Here is a 19128-nt window from a genome sequence, read left to right on the forward strand (position 1 = left end):
AAAAATTCATTCATTTATTTGCTTCAATAAAACATATGGATTTACACGAAAAACATATTTACATTTACATACATACATATGTATTTACTATGAAGAGAAAAAATCTTGAATATTCTTTTGTTTTTTTCTTTTGCAATATATTTTCTGACCATTTTTGTACGACAATTCAAAAAGTCTGACACCTGATTTGCATCGTTTTCATTTTTAAACCAGTGGATCAAGTAGGAGAGTTTATTTACTAAAAAGACGCGATAAACAAGAGAGTAAGTGTTTTTGCAACATCGTAAAAAACGCTGCTTGCTTCGTTTCGAATTTTATCACACTCTCTGAAAAGTAAATTAAAAAATTTACTTTTTAAAGTAAATTAAAAAATTTACTTTTTCGAGGTGCATGTGTAATCTTAAAGGTGATTAACTTTTCCGCGATTATTTACTTTCTGAGAATTTACATTTCGAGAGTATACTGTATTTGAAAATTTGAATTTAATCATTTAATTTTGTTTGTAATTTGCAAATACATATAGAAAAATGCATAATATAATTAAAATAAGTTAGAAAATGGAGAATAACGATACAAATTAGTTAATGAAATATATTTTTTTGTTTGGAAACGATGCGTACAAGAATTGAGAAAATTATATGAAAGAGAATGAGAAAAAGACACGAACAGAGTGGTTGAACAAGAATTGTTCGTGTGAACGCAATGGGCGACAGCAAAAGGGAATCGCCCGCGAATTAGCAACATGATTGCGTGTGTGAAAGTGGTCTTATAATTAGCAACCACTAGCAAGTGAAAAGCAAACCTGCCAACAGGATCAGCTTTCCGAACAGCTGTTGAAACATATGGGTGAATTGCTCAGAATAGAATTCAATGGGAGAAATAATATAATTGTTTTTAAAGAAAACAAGCTTATCTTTGTGTTTCTTTATATATGTAACATATCAAAATAAATTTAACTGGCATTTATTTAATTACATATTTTAAGTTCAAAAAATGGAATCATACGAATTAAATAATGAAGATTTTAGGAGCTGGATTTCCAGTTATGGTGATTTACCCATAGAGGTAAGGAGGCGAATAAATTTAATAATATATTCGTATGTAACAGACTTCACGTGATATGCAGTTATGTTATATATGTGTAAAATACCTTGATCATACACATGTGTGTTCGAAAGAGCTTAGTAAAACTTATTTATTGCAGGTTATTCAACACATATTCAGTTTTTTAAGCTTCTCAGACATACAGGTAGCCGGAAGAACTTGTCAGCGATGGCGTGAAGCTACTTTTAATTGTGCATTGTCAAAAAAAGCGTTGATTCGATTTTCTAAACTTTGCCTTTCTGATAGAAGCCCACCTGCTCAAGACTTCATTGTCAGCGAAAGACCGTTCCGCCACTACTACTTTGAAGAAGTTAATTTTGGGCCAATACAAAACATTATGAGCCATATTGGGAATTCAGCAGAAGAAATAGTATTTGATAATGTCGATGTGGGTGACAAACAATTTTGTGCTATAATGAGTCACATGGTTAAAATACGTTCATTAACAATAACCCGTTGTTCGACGCTTTTCATGTCTGGTTCTTTTTTAGACAACAACGATGATCGCTTGTCTCTCAGCTCAAGTTTTGGCAGGATCCAACACCTTTCCCTAAAAGATAATCAGTACTTGTCAGATGCAATTTTGTTACGCATTACGGAAATTATGGATAATATTAATACGTTGGATTTATCTGGATGTCAAATTGCATATCACAACGCTATTCAACGTCGATTTTATCCCAACGATGACGACTACGCACCAAGTGAATCTATACTGACATTTAAGATCATTATACGAATATTATTAATGCATCGTCAGACTTTGCATAGCTTAAACATCAGCGATACATTGATAGGTGCTCCATCATTAGTTGCTTTAAACGATGTAGGATTTGAAGGGCTCCAATTACAAAATCTTGGACTTGCTAATTGTAGGCAATTAAACACTTTATCACTTCAGACATTTTTAAAAAATCAAAGAAAGCTATTGACACTTGACGTGTCGGACACAATTTGCGTTAATGATAGTTGTATAGATATAATTGTAAAATATCTTCCACTCCTACAAGAGCTTAATATTTCCAGTTGCATTAATGTTACAAATAATGGTGCGTCACGGTTAGGTGAACTTAAAAAGTTAAAAACCTTAAACGTTTCGCGCTGCGATGGAATACAGTCAGAAGGCCTAATTCAAGGTGTAGCATCGGCGAAGAATGAGACTATCTTGAATCTTCAAATGGCTCATTTGCAGGTATGTGAAGAAGCTATTATGGTTATAGCGAAAAATCTTCCAGAACTACTTGTTCTGAATTTAGCACATTGTGTGAATGGAGTTACCGATGAATCGGTTCAATGTATTATTCAGAACTTACGTTGGTTGCGGGACTTATCCTTGGAAAATTGTTTTCGCGTAAGTTACACATTGAAAATTTAAACATTAATTAAATATATTAATACAATATATATATTTATATTTAAGATCACTGACGTGGCACTTACTGGTATCAATATTTTGCAACTACCGCCCAACTCTCAGACTTCAATCAATAACCTTCAACAGCACCCACTTTCCTCATTATCCAATAGAAATGGCTTCAATGAATCGAATCAATCAATAAAGATTTCTTTAAGAAGTAAGGCTGAAGAAGAAATTGTACGAGATGCTATTAGAAAAAAGGCTATGATTGCAGCTTATGAAATGAACTTGATTGGAGAATGCGATGTTGAGGGCTACAGCATAAAACAACTACAAGGACTGAGGTCTCTAAACTTAGGTGGTTGCAATAAAATATCCGATGTTTCTTTGAAATATGGACTAAAATTTGTGGAATTACAAAATTTATCGCTTTCGAATTGTCAACAAATTTCGCTCATCGGTATTGAGCAATTGGTGCAAGATTGTCCTTCAATAGAGACACTGGATTTATCGGATTGCGAAAGTATTAATGACAAAGCCATACAATCAATTACAATTCATCTTACTAGACTTCGAGCGTTACATATAAATGGATGCAGCCAGTTAACTGATCACACTTTAGACGCAATTTTAGTTAACTGCAAAAATATGCAGGTACATATAAACAAATGTGTATTAATGAAACTATGAGGCAATGGCCTTCTAACACCTATCTATTATTATCAAGCTATTCTATTATACAAGAATTTCTCGAATATAAACTAAAATTGTATACTTATTTTCGTATGTTTGTAGACACTCTCAGTACATCGTTGTCGCCGGATATATACTGACATTGAGGAGAGACTTTCAGAAATGTCTACGTTACGTAATTTAAAGTTAGACAATACACCAAATCTTGACAATGCTTTCTTACTTCGTTTGAAGAAACATCTTGATTACTGATATTTCGCAGCCATTTCATTCGTTTTATTTTTGTATTATTTTCAGATTAATAATAATTTCTGAAAAGGAATAATATAGATATTTTAAGTTGGCAGTTACGTCTGTTATTTTAATCATAAGTGTTGTATATAAAACTGTATTTATATGAAGTATTTATGTATATGTATAGAAGTTTTGTTAAATTGTTACTTATTGGTATAAATTATTTGCGAAATCTGGAAAATTATATATGTATATTAAGGCTCTCGACTAATCGACTAACCGAATAATTCGAATAATAATATTCGGATAGTCGTAAGTTGTCGACTATTCGATTATCCGCTCATCCGTTCGTTGTCGACTATTCGAATAGTGAAAATTCATGAAATTTCTAAATATATATATATATTTGGCGTAGGAACCGCTTTAAGCGATTATAGCCGAATCCACCAAAGCGCGCCACTCATTCCTCCTTTTTGCTTTTTGGAGCCAACTGGAAACACCAAGTGAAGCCAGGTCACTTTGCACTTGGTCTTTCCACCGGAGTGGAGGTCGTCCTCTTCCGCGGCTTCCTCCAGCGGGTACTGCATCAAATACTTTCAGAGCTGGAGTGTTTTCTTCCATCCGTACAACATGACCTAGCCAGCGTAGCCGCTGTCTTTTTATTCGCTGAACTATGTCAATGTCGTCGTATAAATCGTACAGCTCATCGTTCCATCGTCTGCGGTATTCGCCGTTGCCAATGTTTAGAGGACCATAAATCTTACGCAAAACCTTTCTCTCGAAAACCCCAAGAGTCGTCTCATCGGATGTTGTCATCGTCCACGCTTCAGCGCCATACATCAGGACGGGAATAATGAGCGACTTATAGAGTTTGATTTTGGTTCGTCGAGAGAGGACTTTACTTTTCAATTGCCTACTCAGTCCAAAGTAACACCTGTTGGCAAGAGTGATTCTGCGTTGGATTTCAAGGCTGACATTGTTGGTGTTGTTAATGCTGGTTCCCAGATAAACGAAATTATCTACAACTTCAAAGTTATGACTGTCAACAGTGACGTGGGAGCCAAGACGCGAGTGCGCTGACTGTTTGTTTGATGACAGGAGATATTTCGTCTTGTCCTCATTCACCACCAGACCCATACGCTTCGCTTCTTTATCTAGTCTGGAAAACGCAGAACAAACGGCGCGGTTGTTGCTTCCGATGATATCAATATCATCGGCATACGCCAGGAGCTGTACACTCTTGTAGAATATTGTACCCTCTCTATTTAGTTCTGCAGCTCGTATTATTTTTTCCAGCAATAGATTGAAGAAGTCGCACGATAGTGAGTCACCCTGTCTGAAGCCTCGTTTGGTATCGAACGGCTCGGAGAAGTCCTTCCCGATCCTGACGGAGCTTTTGGTGTTGCTCAACGTCAGCTTACATAGCCGTATTAGTTTTGGTTTTAGGGATACCAAATTCAGACATCGCGGCATAAAGGCAGCTCCTTTTCGTGCTATCGAAGGCAGCTTTAAAATCGATAAAAAGATGGTGAGAATCGATTCTTCTCTCTCGGGTCTTTTCCAAGATTTGGCGCATGGTGAATATCTGGTCCATTGTGGATTTTCCAGGTCTAAAGCCACACTGATAAGGTCCAATCAGTTCGTTGACGGTGGGCTTTAGTCTTTCACACAATACGCTCGACAAAACCTTATATGCGATATTGAGGAGACTTATACCACGGTAGTTGGCGCAGATCGTGGGGTCTCCCTTCTTATGGATTGGGCAGAGCACACACATTCTACAAAGAAGCTGATGCATGCAGTTCTTCCCCGCCGTATTTGAATAGCTCGGCCGGTAATCTATCGGCCCCCGCCGCTTTGTTGTTCTTCGAGCGGGTAATTGCTATTCGAATTTCTTCATGGTCGGGTAATGGAACATCTATTCCATCGTCATCGATTGGGGAATCGGGTTCGCCATCTCCTGGTGTTGTACTTTCACTGCCATTGAGCAGGTCGGAGAAGTGTTCCCTCCATAATCCCAGTGTGCTCTGGACATCCGTTACCAGATTACCTTCTCGGTCCCTACATGATAATGCTCCGGTCTTGAAACCTTCTGTTAATCGCCTCATCTTTTCATAAAATCGGCCGATGCCGATTCTTTCATCAACAACATTATTTAGTAAATTTGTATAGTAACAAAATAAAAACAAAGACAAATAACATCACAAAATAGGTAAACAACTCAATTCATATGTAAATATGAAGTTTTTTAGTGACTTAATTAATATTAAAAACTAAATAATTTATTATTATAAGATATATGTTGATAGAACAAATAAGTTATTCACGTTTTCTCAAAGCGAATTTGCAATCAGCAATATAGCTTTTTTCCTTTAAGGGGGTATACCGGTGTGACATTTTCAAAAAATCGATGTTTTATTTTTTGCTTATTCGAAAGTTTATAATTTAAAAAATATCCTGTGAAAGGTAAGGTCGTATCTTGAATAGTTTTTGAATGGCATTTAAAAACGAACATTTTTTACCTAAAAAATCGAAATTTTTTCAGAACTACGTCTTTTTGTTAATGTTTGATATCTTTCAATAATCGTAGGTCATTGTATAGGGAATATATTCAACTTTAATAACCTTTTTAAATTTTTGTGTTTCAGTTACTCATTCGGCCGGAATCTTGTCAGCAGTTGGCGAAATTTTTTTTTTGCACCTCCCAAGACAACCCAGAACTCCTTTATTTTTCAAAATTTTTTTAAAATAAAAATCTTAAAACATAGTTGAAAGTACATTTTATTATGTCCAAAAAACTTCGAAACATTCGACCTAGTACTTTCTTTAAAAAATTCACTAAAATCGCCTAATTTTTCATGGGTTACACTGGGTGACCCCTTAAGGACAAATATGGGCATTAAGGCCAATATTCGAAAATAGTAGGTCTAGTAAAAAGAATCCGTTATTTTCAAAGAGATGACTTTTGTCATTTATATCACACATTGTGAAAGGCGGCAAATAGTGATAGTGACTCAATAGAAACTTCGGAAGCTTGTTTGGGAGGTTCTTTTCCATGCACCTTATTATAGTCCAGGCCAGCACCAAGTGATTATTACGTGACCCTGTCTATGGCAAACTTTTAAAAATAAATTAACCTAGTTACGAATGCTTCTATAATAGTGACTTTATGACATTATCTTCAAAATCTCAACAACTTTAAACAAAACTGTACATATTTGACATAAATAAAACCTTTCATTAATGCAAAATTGTTGAATTTCTCCGAAAGAAGTAGAAAGAATCGGCCAAATATGGCCGATGCCGATACCGATACCAAGGCCGATTAATCGGTCGGTCTCTAGTATGTACCTCTGATTCTCTCATATTGATACAGCTGTGGATTAATCGTAAACATATTTATTTATTTACTTTGAACAATCTCTTTGGAATGCATTTTTAATAGATTTTAATAAAGGAGTAATTACCGTACTTTTCGCTTAATTAACCCTGTGGTTAATTTAATAGACCCGTTTAATTGAACGCGGATAGCGGGCAAAAATGTAGCATACGAAAGCACATGTAAATTTTCTCGGATAATTGGACTCGGTTAATTGATTTTCCCGCTTAGTTGGTTCAAAATATATGTCATCAAAAATCATTTTCCTTTTAAATTTCCCCGGTTAATTCCACCAAATACAATAATATTGTTGAAAAAACTAATCTTCTAATCAACACTGTATGATTATTTAATAATAAATTTGAATAACAAATATATATATGCACATAGGGGCATTTCCGCCAGAAGGTCCAACACAGACAAAATATTAAATATTATTAGAAATACAAAGTTTTTGCATATTTTCATAGAAAAATTTTTAAATTCGTTTATATTAAATAAATTTTAAATTTATTCATAACCAATTACGATATATACGAAAGCCAAATCGCGTAGGAGCTACTTTTCTCATTTCGATTTTTCTACTGCATTTGTTTTTTATTCAAAATTGTTAAAGAAACATATCATGTATAATTTTTTGCTTTGTAAAACCTTTATAAGGGTACAAAGAGCAAAATAAAATGCATAAGAAAGCATGCGATTGCAAATAACTGTAAGTTTTTGTCCTCTTATTATTTTATATTTCAATGTCCCGTGCGAGATCAAAAAATAACACTTGTTCCCACTGCATAGCAAATATAAGCAGAAAGCTCGCAAAATTTTGGGTATAAACAGTAAATTTGTATACAATTAAAATAAAAAAAAACCTTTTTCAAAAATCAAGATTTGTGATTTTGGTAACTACTTAAAAGTGATCACATGCGACATCGTAGGTGTGGAATTTAAAAATTGAAACTTATTTTTTGTCTTATTTTATTTCTGAAAACTACTGTACTTCAATGTATATTGAACAGCTCTGTGCAATGCTTCGAAAAGATTTCTGAAGAAAAAGGGAAAAAACAACAAACACATGCGAGAGCTGTAGCACATGAAAATTTTCATTAGCTCTGCTTAGCAGAGCATAGCTCAGAATTTAATTTTTTGCTCCCGCTTCAGCTATAGTTTTTTACCTAACAAAACTCGGAGCAGAGTAGAGCACATACTTTTACATTGTTATGCTAAGGCTATGCTGTGGCTCTCGACAAAGCAAGAATGATAGAAGACAAGATTACGACAGACTGAAGCGTCACGACCCACGAATGGGAATAGGCAACAGAAGAATTGTCAAATGGAAAACGGAAATGTGAAACTTGTGAACCAAATTGAATAATGTGCAGAAAAAATATCACAATGAACGTAATTCTTAAAATCTTCATTTATAAAATGATCCAATATAATCATGCATATTTATAATTAAAATTATATGTTTTGTTACAAAAAGTTCGCCATTTTGCCAACTTTTTTGTTGGTTGGAAAAGTGAAAAAAATTCTTTATAGACGACTTTTTTGTACTATTGTTGTTTAATTCCGCCATTGCGGACTTCTTTTTCAAGTTAACACATTTTTCTATTAGAATTTTAAATAATAATTAAGCACTAGCCTTGACTTCAGCTCTTTGTTTTGGTTTTATTGTTTTGTACCACCGTGCAATTTGTAAATTTTTGTTTTGCTCGCGTGTTCGGGGTCGTGAAAGTTGTCACTCAACAGGAACTAGCGCATAACATTTTTATTTCTTGATTAATCTCTTAACTAAAATTAAGCAATCCTTTAGTTGCTTTTCTAAACTTTTTATTTATTCTGATGATAACTGCTCTCAGATTAAAAACAAATGAATATTATCAAGCCTACAAAAGAAAAAATTAAAATGGTCTTCAAAAACCAAATAGTACAACTGTGTTTAAAATGAATTTTATGTCATCAGATTGAAAATCATTCCATAAATGATATTTAGATAAAAAATGGTTAAATGCATTTCAGGTATAGCCCAGTTGCATTTATTTTGTTTCGATGGCCAAGGAGTAAAAGCTGTTTCATATTCATAATTATATTTTCATTTGCTTGATGTTATTTAAAAATTATTACTTTTATTACTTTTTTAAACGATTTTACTGGCCTCGTTGTTAAATAAATATTATGATGGAAAATAATGGCCCGTGCGAATGTGGTTAAATTTAACTAAAAAAAACTATAAGTTATTTTTGGGAGAAATTCATAGCAATTTTAATGCACAACATTCTACAATGAAAAACATTTGAATCACAGTACATACAGTAGAAAACTTTATTCGTGGGGAATACTCGGTGGTAAGATAGCCGCCATCTTGGAAAAACACAGTGCTGTATATATGGAGTACTTCATTTTTGTAAAAATTTAGTCATAAAATAGCAAATATTATATATATTGTTGTCTTATATAAAGCGAAATTATTTATTTTTGCTATATTTCACTTATAGAGGTTTTTAACGCCAATGTGTGCCATATTATATGTAAAAAAATTGATTGAATGTAGATGAGATATTTTATAAGTGGTGAGAATAAAATACAGCTCTCATACGAGGGCTGCTATATATATTTCTGGCCTAGGCAACACTAAGTGTTGCCAGGTGCAATCTGACATTTCCATTGGAAGTTTGACATTTTTTAGCATAACATCATTCAGAACGTTTTGTCATTTAATCGTGAATTGTTTTAATAACAGGGAATTAAAAAATTTATCTCGGCCAAAAAATGGAATTAACTCGTGAACATTTTCGTGCGATCATTTTTCCCAACTTTCGACGTGGATTATCGCGACAAGAGTGCATCGATGAACTAAAATCATTGTATGGCTATGAAACACCATCCTATAGCACTGTGAAACACTGGTACAACGAATTCAATCGTGGCCGACGCAAGACCGTCATGTAACATACCTTCAGATAGAGGATGCCTATGCATTTCTCCCACCAGCATACATTCGACATTGCATGAACACCTGGCCGTAAAAAAGGTTTGTTCTCGTTGGATCCCGCACAATTTGACAATCGTATAAATCGTATGTCAAGTGTATAAATCTTGATGGAGAATATTTTGAAAAACAATAAAACCATTTTCGTTGATAAATATTCCTACTTTCATTATTAGGCCAGAAATATATATAGCAGCCCTCGTACAAGTACTTCTCTGTAGTAAGTTATTTTTGGCCATATTTATTCGAACTTTATTGACACAAAATTAAAAAAAAAATCCATTTTTGCTAGTTTTTACTTAAATTATTTACAAATATTTATATTTAAAAGACTTTATGAGCTTGAAACGATAAGTTGTCGCCTCCTTATTAAACATTTTTAAAACAAAATATGTAATGATGCTATTGAATAGGTATTTCAAACCATCGGGTCCAAAGTAACAAGATTCAAAATCGTAATTTAATACTAATTGAAGTTTTTCTATGAAATTTATAAAAGGCTCAAGAGCTTTTACTAAGTTTGACGAATCCTACACTTTTTATTTTGTAAAAAGTATAGGCGTCTTCAAAGATTTACCCTTTCTCGAATAGTGTTAAAGACAGCAAACAATTGAGCATTTTAAAGTATTATATATATAACCATAAAAATATGCAAATGAATTTCTCCGAAGGAAATTGTTTTCAATTATATCAATTTACATACAATGTCTAATAGATTGCTTACTATCTATGGAAGACATTGCCAAAATTTGAAAAGTTTGCCAAGAACTATCTTGAACGAGTATTTAAAAACTAGTTGGAGCGCGTTATACACTTGTACATAAAATATAACTAACTTATCAATAAATAACATTTAATACTACCATAAAATTTAATAAATATGCGAAATAATTTAAAATAATTCCGATACTAATGAAAAAATTTATTTTATTTAATAATTACACTGGTTTACAGCAAAAATGTTCCATGAACGCCACTATCCTATTTGTATGTGGAATCGCTCGCTGATTTCGAAAATCGAATTATTTTTTTTTTCTATGGATACGTTTTTGAGATATTTGCAATTTACCGTTTTTCGACCAAAAAAAAAAGGTGCCTTCACTTAATCATGTATATCTCTCTGACCAGTTGAGCAATCTTACTGCAAATTGTAGAAAATAAAAGTGAATGAAATTTCCTAAAAATATTGCCTACTCCATTTTTCCATAGGCCTTATAATTTCTGAGAAATTGATTAATAACTTCGAGTTTTTAAATTTTTTTATGAAAAAATTAAAAAAAATAAACTTTGGCAAGAAAAAAATTTTAAAACAAAAGATATTTTTTTAATTTTTTTTTATTTTATATGAAGTCCTGTTTCTTTAGAAAAAAATAAGCTACCAACGAACAAAATCCATGGATAAATAGGAAAGTTATACATGATCAAATAAATATATCCAAGTCTCGCAAAGTCAATGTATACGTATATGCGTATGTAGTGTGTAAAGTAGGGGTGGGATTGTTTTCGAATATCATTAGAATATTTCCCAGGCCAAGATAAAAGAAGGTATATTTGTTGGACCCCAAATAAAAAAGTTGATAAATAATGTCCAATTCGAAGGACTATTGTCACCAGTTGACAGTTTGCGCGACTTGGATATATTTATTTGATCATGTATAATTTTCCTATTTATCCATGGATTTTATTCGTTGGTAGCTTATTTTTTCCTAAAGAAACAGGACTTCATATGAAATAAAAAAAAAATTTAAAAATATCTTTTGTTTTAAAATTTTTTTCTTGCCAAAGTTTATTTTTTTTCAATTTTTTCGTAAAAAAATTTAAAAACTCGAAGTTATTAATCAATTTCTCAGAAATTATAAGGCCTATGGAACAATGGAGTAGGCAATATTTTTAGGAAATTTCATTCACTTTTATTTTCTATAATTTGCAGTAAGATTGCTCAACTGGTCAGTTAGATATACATGATTAAGGTGAAGACACCTTTTTTTTTGGTCGAATAACGGTAAATAATTCGATTTTCGAAATCAGCGAGCCATTTCACATACAAAATGGATAGTGGCATCCGTGGAACAAAAAACAAATTCAAATTTGTGATCCAGTGTTATTTAAGTACTGTTCATCGGACTTGTAGTAAAAAAAGCGTAGCACACAACCCAAGTACGCCTCGATGGTGTGTTAAAAGATGAAAATTAATGTAAACAAACCAAAGGTTTTCTACAGTATATACTGAGATTTAAATATTGCCTCACAATTCGCTGAAATCGCCGTTTGAATCATTAACGACTTCCATTTTTTGTCCCATGCGTTGGTTTTTTGCAATTATCTTGAAACCGAAAACCAAAATCAACCTTAATATTAAATGTAGGGGTAATAAAGAGCTATTAAAAATCCTACTGTGAAAATTTAAAAAACTTTTCAGTTCATAATTTCCTTTAGTTAAAAGGTGTACGATTGTCACGTTCGGCATGGCGGAAAAGCCCATATGTACATACATAAATATATTCATAGATTCCTATGTATGTAATTACATAAAATTGTTATTATTCAGCATATTAAAGATACATATTTCAACAGTATTTTGTTAAATTTATGTTTATAAATTCCGAAAGCTTAGCCGTTGGTACCTCATCTTCCATGAAGTGTCAAAAAAAAACTCGAAAAATAGTTGAAATAAAGATGTGTGGAAATTTTTCAACAGAATCGCTTCATAACTTTTCAAGAAATCGAATCCACTGACTTCAAAATTCGTGTTTTGAACTTGCAGTTTGTTTCTGTATTCCGTATCCCCATCTCGTTTTAATAAAACCACATTTTACCAGTAAAAAAGACATAAAAAAATCAAACTTTTGATGTACGTTCTAGCTTTATATTTAATTTACGGCCGATTTTACCAAACATGAAATGACCATGACGAAAATATTTTTTGTTCTGTATACATTCTAACGATTTGTTTCTAAAAGGTATCAAAAGAAGGAATTATTTCGTCCCCTCAATATAACAATAGCGTATAATTTTTTTTGGGTTTTGAGAAAATCGAGTTTAAAGTTTTTGTCAAATCAGAAATGAAGGAAATTTTTGAACATGAAATTATACACCATTTTTTCCAATGATTTTGACCCACTTTGTGGAAGTAGAATTTGACGAAATTTTGACCAGACATAGAATCAATGATGGAGATTCTAAATATGCAATAAAAAAATAATGGCGTATGAGCACATACGCTATTGTTATATTGAGGGGACGATTTATTCACATTAGTTTAATGAAATCGTATAGTATTACAAAATGTTTCCTTATATACAGTCCAAGTATATATTTATACGTATGTACATATATACGTAACTATTGAGTTGCGTATGATGTAGTTCATAACAATTGTCAGTTGCTCCGCAGTTGGGTTTAGAACTAATCGGATTAGTTTTGGTTTTGACAGTTCACAGTAATGAACAAAAAACATAAATATTGTTGTCTATTAGGATGTAAGTTAAGAAGATAATTTTCACCAATCGGTTAACATAATTTTTTATTTCAGCTTTTAACGCCCATATAGAATATATCATCACTATAGCATCATCCTTAGGTGAAATTTGAAGTTTCAGCTGAAAATTCATAAGTTAAAATGAATGGCTACTCTATTCAGACTTGGTGACATCCACTTTTAATCTAAATATTATACAATTTAAATTTGTATTTGAATTATGTGTTGATCAGTAAAATTTGTACTTTTAAAAAAGAAAACAAGTTAATTATCATCTTTATCTCGTCCAATGTCTACCCATGTTATTAATTGATGGCCATCTTTGTCTAAGTCGTCAAATTGCAGGTACTGTACACTATCGGCTTCCGCCACATCACTTATAACTTCTCCTGCGTGCTGCGCAATTATTTGGAGTGGTTCGTTACAACCACTTGTATTTGATTCTTGCGAGGAGTTTGCAGGAACTTCGTTAGTTTCATCACATGAATCAGCTAGGCTCAATTCTCTCTCTAATTTCAGTGTCTTATTGTCATTTATATGTGGCTGGTTTATAATAATTGTGTCGTTCGTATGCCCTGCAATTTTCATATGTGTCAACAACAGAGGTTTGCGCATGAAGCCGGCACCGCATTTCAGACACTCGTATGGCTTTTTTGTGCTATGTACATATCGATGAGCATTTCGATTGGCGCAACTGTTAAATTCTTTGCCACATATTTCACAAGTATATGGCTTAGTAGTGCCATGTATAAGCATATGCTTCTTCTTATGCTCAGGATAAACAAATGAAGAACCGCATATTTCGCATTCGTGCGGGCGCACACCTGTGTGCACCGCGTTGATATGATATTGCAACAAGCGTCGTCTTTTAAACGAACGGTCGCACTGGTCGCACTTATGTAATTTCTCATTTAAATGTGTCGACTTCCGGTGAGTCATCAGATTTGAACGCTGAGCGAATGCAGCATCACACATATCACATTTATATGGCTTCTCTCCGGTATGTATACGTTCATGATCTTTGATTTCAGCGCGACGTGCGAAAGCTTTGCCACATGTTCGACATATGAATGGACGCTGGCCAGTATGCACAATCTTATGCACATCCAGATTATGTTGTGTGCTAAATGCTTTCGAGCAGATATCACATATGAATGACTTTTCTCCCATGTGCAGCTTCTTATGATGTGTAAGGGTTTGTTGGTTCAGAAATGCTTTATTACATTTATCACATTTATATGGACGTAATCGGTCACTATGAATTTTCATATGACCCTGCAAGGTGTATTTTGATGCGAAGTCCTTTGGGCATTTCGTGCACTTATACGGTCGGCGCCCGGTGTGCATGTTCATATGCTCAAGCAACAACCTTTGGGTACTATATCTTTTCAGGCACTCGGAACATTCGTATTGTAAGGAAGCATTGCTGTGAGTTCGTTTGTGTACACGCAATAATTGATTATTTTCAAAAACTTCTTGACATTCATCACACGGATATTCTATGTTTTTAACTTGTTCAGCGCATGATATTTTTGAATGCATACTTTCTATATGTTCTTTCATACTTTCAATTGAAATGAAGCCTGAAGAACAATACTCACAAGAATAAAAATTTAGATCATGACTTTTGAGCATATGTTCCGCAAATAGTTCGGCTGTCATTGTCTTTTGTTCCTCGCACAACAAGCAAAAGTATAGATTATTTACTTGTTCGAAAACCATTTTCATTTGCTCATCCGTTGTCATGTCATTAACATCCTCAGGATTGTCAGTTGAGATTGTATAATTTAATGTAGAAGCTGTAAGGATATTAGAAATTAAGTTTAAAAAAAATTGCAGGGAAACAAACGATGGTTTTCTATGTGGGATTTGTTGATGTTTTTATGAAAATGGAATCTGGAGTACATTGGGTATTACAGCAAGCCATAATTTTTAAAAGAGTAATAAAGCGTAGATTTTCGAAATATTTCCGTTTACTACACCTTATCAATCCAATGGTGTTAATTATAATTTTAACAAATGTCAAATACAATTATGAAATTTTATACCTACAACCATTATTACTTTCATCTGGATCAAAAATAAATGGTTCTTTGCTTTTAACGTCTAATGAATGTGATAACGGTTCAGATATTTTGGAGTCGACACTATGCATATGAAAGATCATCAAATCTGTAAAAATGAAAAAATGAATTATCTGTGCAAGAATATTAAAAAAAAAATTAAAAAATAAATAACCTAGTTGGGAATCTTTTATATTCAAACTGTGTAATTATTTAATATATTTTTATAACTGCTTTGTGAACTAAACAAAAATTAATTATAAATATAATACAATTTTTAACGGCATTGATAACTATATTACCTTGATGAGTATTTTCTGTTAAGTCCGAAATAATCTCGGTATAATTATTGAATTGGGTATTCCCATTATCTTCCCCGCATTTAGCTTCAGTATTTGGAAGTTTTGATTCGGCAATTATATCTTCACTGTCGGTAATTTCCTCTATTAAATCAACCATAGAATCATCCAATGAAAGTTCTGTACCCTCCAGAACTTTCGAGTCAATTGCTTCTGTAGAATTATCGTCATTTGTTTCTAAGCTAACGTTAGGACATTCATCCGAGTTCGTGTTTTTAGTTTCACTTTGTAATTCATCAATAATTATATTATCAATTAATTCTCCCAATTCAGATTTTTCTATTCGTGATATTTCGTTTTCAAAATCAGTTAAGATTGGATCCATGTTATACCTTTGTACTGTTCGATTATATGCTTTAATTATTTTTATACGGACTTCACAAAATTTATGAAGTAGTTTTTCAAACTCCAATGTATTTTTATTACAAGACTGACAGAGTAACTGTAAGAAAAAAAGTTATTTTGACTTTCAAGGTGAACTACTTGATTCTTACGTTGGAATGTGTGCTAATTTCATCTAAATCTCTGCCCAAAGCAGTTGCCAACACAAGGGATAAAGGATTATCAATTCCTCCATCATCACGCAGACGTATTTCGAAAATTAAAAAGGTATCTTCACCTTCAACAAAATTTCGATCACATAGAAAACATTTGGCATTTTCTACGATAAAAGCATCGTGGACTATAGCGTTTCCTTCCTCTATATGTGATTCATCATTAAAGTATTTTCTTTCCGATGTCAACACCATATTTGAATGATTTGTATCCATGCAGGTTAATAAATTTGTCATAAGTTCTGTGCCAACTGCAAATAATATTAATAAAAATATATTCTAAATATAATTAAAAAGTATAAAATAAATAAGATACGACACCTTTCACGTTTTTTAAAATAAAAATTATCAATTAATAAATGCAGAATTTAAATAACATCACAATTAATAGTTTTTCTATTTATTTTGCTAAATAACCAAAATATATCAAACAATGGCAATCAGAAATCTATCGAAAATCGATATATAGAAAAAAGTCGAATATTAATTTAATCCGGTTAACATCCGAATTTTAAATGTTGAATTTTATAAAAAAAGCTTAAAAATATTGATCAGCACCAAATAGCAGTGTAAGTGTCAGAATTGTTCCATTTTGCAATAATTTATTATAGTATGTTTACATATGAAAATAATCTCGTTCTAAGCTCGTTCAATAATCTAATCGTTTACATATAGCCAAATGAGATTATCAATTGTCAAATGTGTTGCATTTGTTGTTGTATTACACATATTTCTCTCGCTGTCGGCCATTGTTGTTTACATTTTCATTTGACATTTCTCCTTTTCTTCGCAAAATTATCTATAAACCTAGGAATAACACCGAAAATATAGTTGTATAAAACGAGATAATTTTATAATCTCGGATTATCCAGAGAGCAATTTTGTATGGGAAATCTCGTTTCTTAATTACAGATTATCGAGTTAAGCTCGTAAATGGAGATAATCTCGTTATATGTAAACATAGTATTAGATTTGAATTGTTTTGTTAAGATTTTTAATTTTTTAACAAATAATTAATAAAACAATTTATTCAACTGCAATTTAAATCATTTTTATTGAAAAACGTACATACAAGTGAGTACACGAATTAACGAAAAATTCTATTTCACGAACAGGTCTGACAATTAATGTGTTCGTTATTTCGGAAAACTCCTGTACATATAACAACAGCTGACTTATAGTTTTCGAAATATTCGCTCTTGAAGTTGAAAAATGTACAACTTTTATCTTGAATTTTCACGATATTTATTGAATATTTTATTAATATTAGTTGTCATCGATTGGTTACTTCTCTGTTCGCTATTTTTGGGCGCTGCTCGCCTGTCAAAAATTTTACATCTGAAAGCAACAACAAAGATATCTAGTTGAATTCGTGCTGGAGAGTATGCGAATACCTCATAAAAATTCCAATCGTCGCTTGCTCAGTATATACAGTAGAAAACCTTTTTTGTTTACATTAATTTTCATCTTTTAACACACCACCCAGCAAGTCATGGGTGCTGAAACTCCAACACATTCAAAGAAATTTTCATAACACCACTACATACACACATACACAACAAAGGGTAAAATGTGCATAAACATTTAACTCAACTCTTCTCTCATACAGCACCCTGAATGATAGAAAGAAACAACCAAAGTTCTCGTGTTTGAACAAGTTTTGTTTTGAGCTATATCAAGGCGGCTTGTGAAGTATTATTTTGCGTGTTTTATTTAATTCAGTGATCTGCAGCCTAATTAAAGTTTAAATTTTTGAAGCACGCATTTTTAAATAAGTAAAACGTAAAATAAAAGTTTTCTAAAGCCAAAATATGGAATTGAAGAGGGTGATACAGAAATACTTCATTGCACTGTCAATTCGAAGCACGCAATAGAAGCTACGCCAACATCAATGGCGAAACCATTTAATACGTAAATAATTGTTGAATATAATAATATTATCTTGCCTTAAATTCTAATTAATTTTCCACACAGATATTTCAAACCTCATATGGCGCGTTAAAGGTACGCAAACTTATTGGTGTCACTTATTGTAGCAGCGTAGAACTTTCGAAGCGATGGAATATGTGCTGCAAGCAAATCCAAAATTATGGACGCAATCGCTGCTACATGGAACACAAATCATTCACACACCAGATATTACGTTTAATGTCACTTTTTTGCGTGCAATTAAATTTTTGGTCAACACAAGCACGAGAATTGGAACGACATGGTTTAGGTGCTTTTGAAACCGTTTATTATCACGACGTGTGTCAACTGGGTTTTGCCAATGAGCTAGAGGGCAAAGCAGTTTCAGTATCTTTGAGCTTACCGGCACTTGGCCGTGCCATTAGCAGCTAAAACACAGAAATTAAAGGGTCAATTTAAGTGAATGTTTGTGCTCATAGAAATTTAAAAACTTTTTGTATGTTTAATTAGGAGGACTTTTTTGATTCATTTTCACCTTGTATTGAGGAACCATAACGTTGTTGTATCGCTTTACAAGGACATAAATTCACCGATATTAGTTCAATGGAAATACTACAGCAAGAGCATGGATGTTAAGACTTGAACGGTGCCGTGCTAGATTTAGAATTCCTGAAACATAAGGTAATTATTACCAACTTTTATTACAAACTTTATAAAAATTCATATTTTACTTTATATTTTATAGAAACCCTCATCCGTGATGAATCTAGTACTAGTGAAATTAATGAAAGAACAGATCTTATAAAAACTCCGAAAGAAACCAAAAGAGTCCTCACATAATGTGCGCAGCTTACACTTCCAGACCGCACGGGGTATTTGACATTTTCCACTCTTCCTCCAGCCTTTGTCCGATAGCAAAAATTGTTCAAATATTCATTTTCACCTACTTTATACATAGTAGTGTAGTACGATAATATATGTATAAAGTAAATATAATAATAAACAACTAAATG

General features: G+C 32.6%; 2 protein-coding genes and 1 long non-coding RNA gene across 6 annotated transcripts; 2 read left to right on the plus strand and 1 right to left on the minus strand.

The window, feature by feature from the left end:
* The first annotated feature begins 838 nt into the window (after positions 1 to 838).
* Positions 839 to 3737, plus strand: LOC105219352 (F-box/LRR-repeat protein 14). Of its 2 annotated transcripts, none has more exons than XM_011195422.3 (4): positions 839 to 1065; positions 1205 to 2455; positions 2525 to 3115; positions 3257 to 3737. In XM_011195422.3, the coding sequence occupies exons 1-4, from the start codon at positions 994 to 996 to the stop codon at positions 3404 to 3406; spliced, it is 2064 nt and encodes a 687-aa protein (XP_011193724.1). In that variant the 5' UTR covers positions 839 to 993; the 3' UTR covers positions 3407 to 3737. The 2 variants fall into 2 exon arrangements, with proteins under 2 accessions (XP_011193724.1, XP_011193725.1); XM_011195423.3 differs by lacking the exon at positions 839 to 1065 and having other exon boundaries at positions 1352 to 1492; positions 1596 to 2455.
* Positions 3738 to 13259: 9522 nt separating this feature from the next.
* Positions 13260 to 16689, minus strand: LOC105219353 (zinc finger protein 300). 2 transcript variants are annotated; one of them, XM_054234696.1, is made up of 5 exons: positions 16529 to 16689; positions 16148 to 16458; positions 15597 to 16095; positions 15287 to 15403; positions 13260 to 15030 (listed from the first exon to the last, which is right to left on the minus strand). In XM_054234696.1, exons 2-5 carry the CDS (start codon positions 16442 to 16444, stop codon positions 13496 to 13498), a joined length of 2448 nt encoding a protein of 815 aa, XP_054090671.1. In that variant the 5' UTR covers positions 16445 to 16458; positions 16529 to 16689; the 3' UTR covers positions 13260 to 13495. The 2 variants fall into 2 exon arrangements, with proteins under 2 accessions (XP_054090671.1, XP_011193726.2); XM_011195424.3 differs by having other exon boundaries at positions 15284 to 15403.
* Positions 16690 to 17769: 1080 nt separating this feature from the next.
* LOC128922796 (uncharacterized) lies at positions 17770 to 19128 on the plus strand. 2 transcript variants are annotated; one of them, XR_008471982.1, is made up of 4 exons: positions 17770 to 18118; positions 18182 to 18564; positions 18626 to 18796; positions 18861 to 19128. It is a non-coding gene; the product is annotated as an uncharacterized LOC128922796 (long non-coding RNA). The 2 variants fall into 2 exon arrangements; XR_008471981.1 differs by having other exon boundaries at positions 18182 to 18796.

Source organism: Zeugodacus cucurbitae, chromosome 6, assembly GCF_028554725.1.
Source record: "Zeugodacus cucurbitae isolate PBARC_wt_2022May chromosome 6, idZeuCucr1.2, whole genome shotgun sequence".
Classification (NCBI taxonomy): domain Eukaryota; kingdom Metazoa; phylum Arthropoda; class Insecta; order Diptera; family Tephritidae; genus Zeugodacus; species Zeugodacus cucurbitae.

Coding starts and splice junctions, on each gene's coding strand:
- LOC105219352 (XM_011195422.3), top strand. CDS start 994: ATGGAATCATACGAATTAAATAATGAAGATTTTAGGAGCTGGATTTCC. Junction 1,066..1,204: donor ATGGTGATTTACCCATAGAG/GTAAGGAGGCGA, acceptor TATTTATTGCAG/GTTATTCAACACATATTCAG. Junction 2,456..2,524: donor CCTTGGAAAATTGTTTTCGC/GTAAGTTACACA, acceptor TTTATATTTAAG/ATCACTGACGTGGCACTTAC.
- LOC105219353 (XM_011195424.3), bottom strand. CDS start 16,444: ATGACAAATTTATTAACCTGCATGGATACAAATCATTCAAATATGGTG. Junction 16,096..16,147: donor AAATTAGCACACATTCCAAC/GTAAGAATCAAG, acceptor TTTTTCTTACAG/TTACTCTGTCAGTCTTGTAA. Junction 15,031..15,283: donor AGATGAAAGTAATAATGGTT/GTAGGTATAAAA, acceptor ATATCCTTACAG/CTTCTACATTAAATTATACA.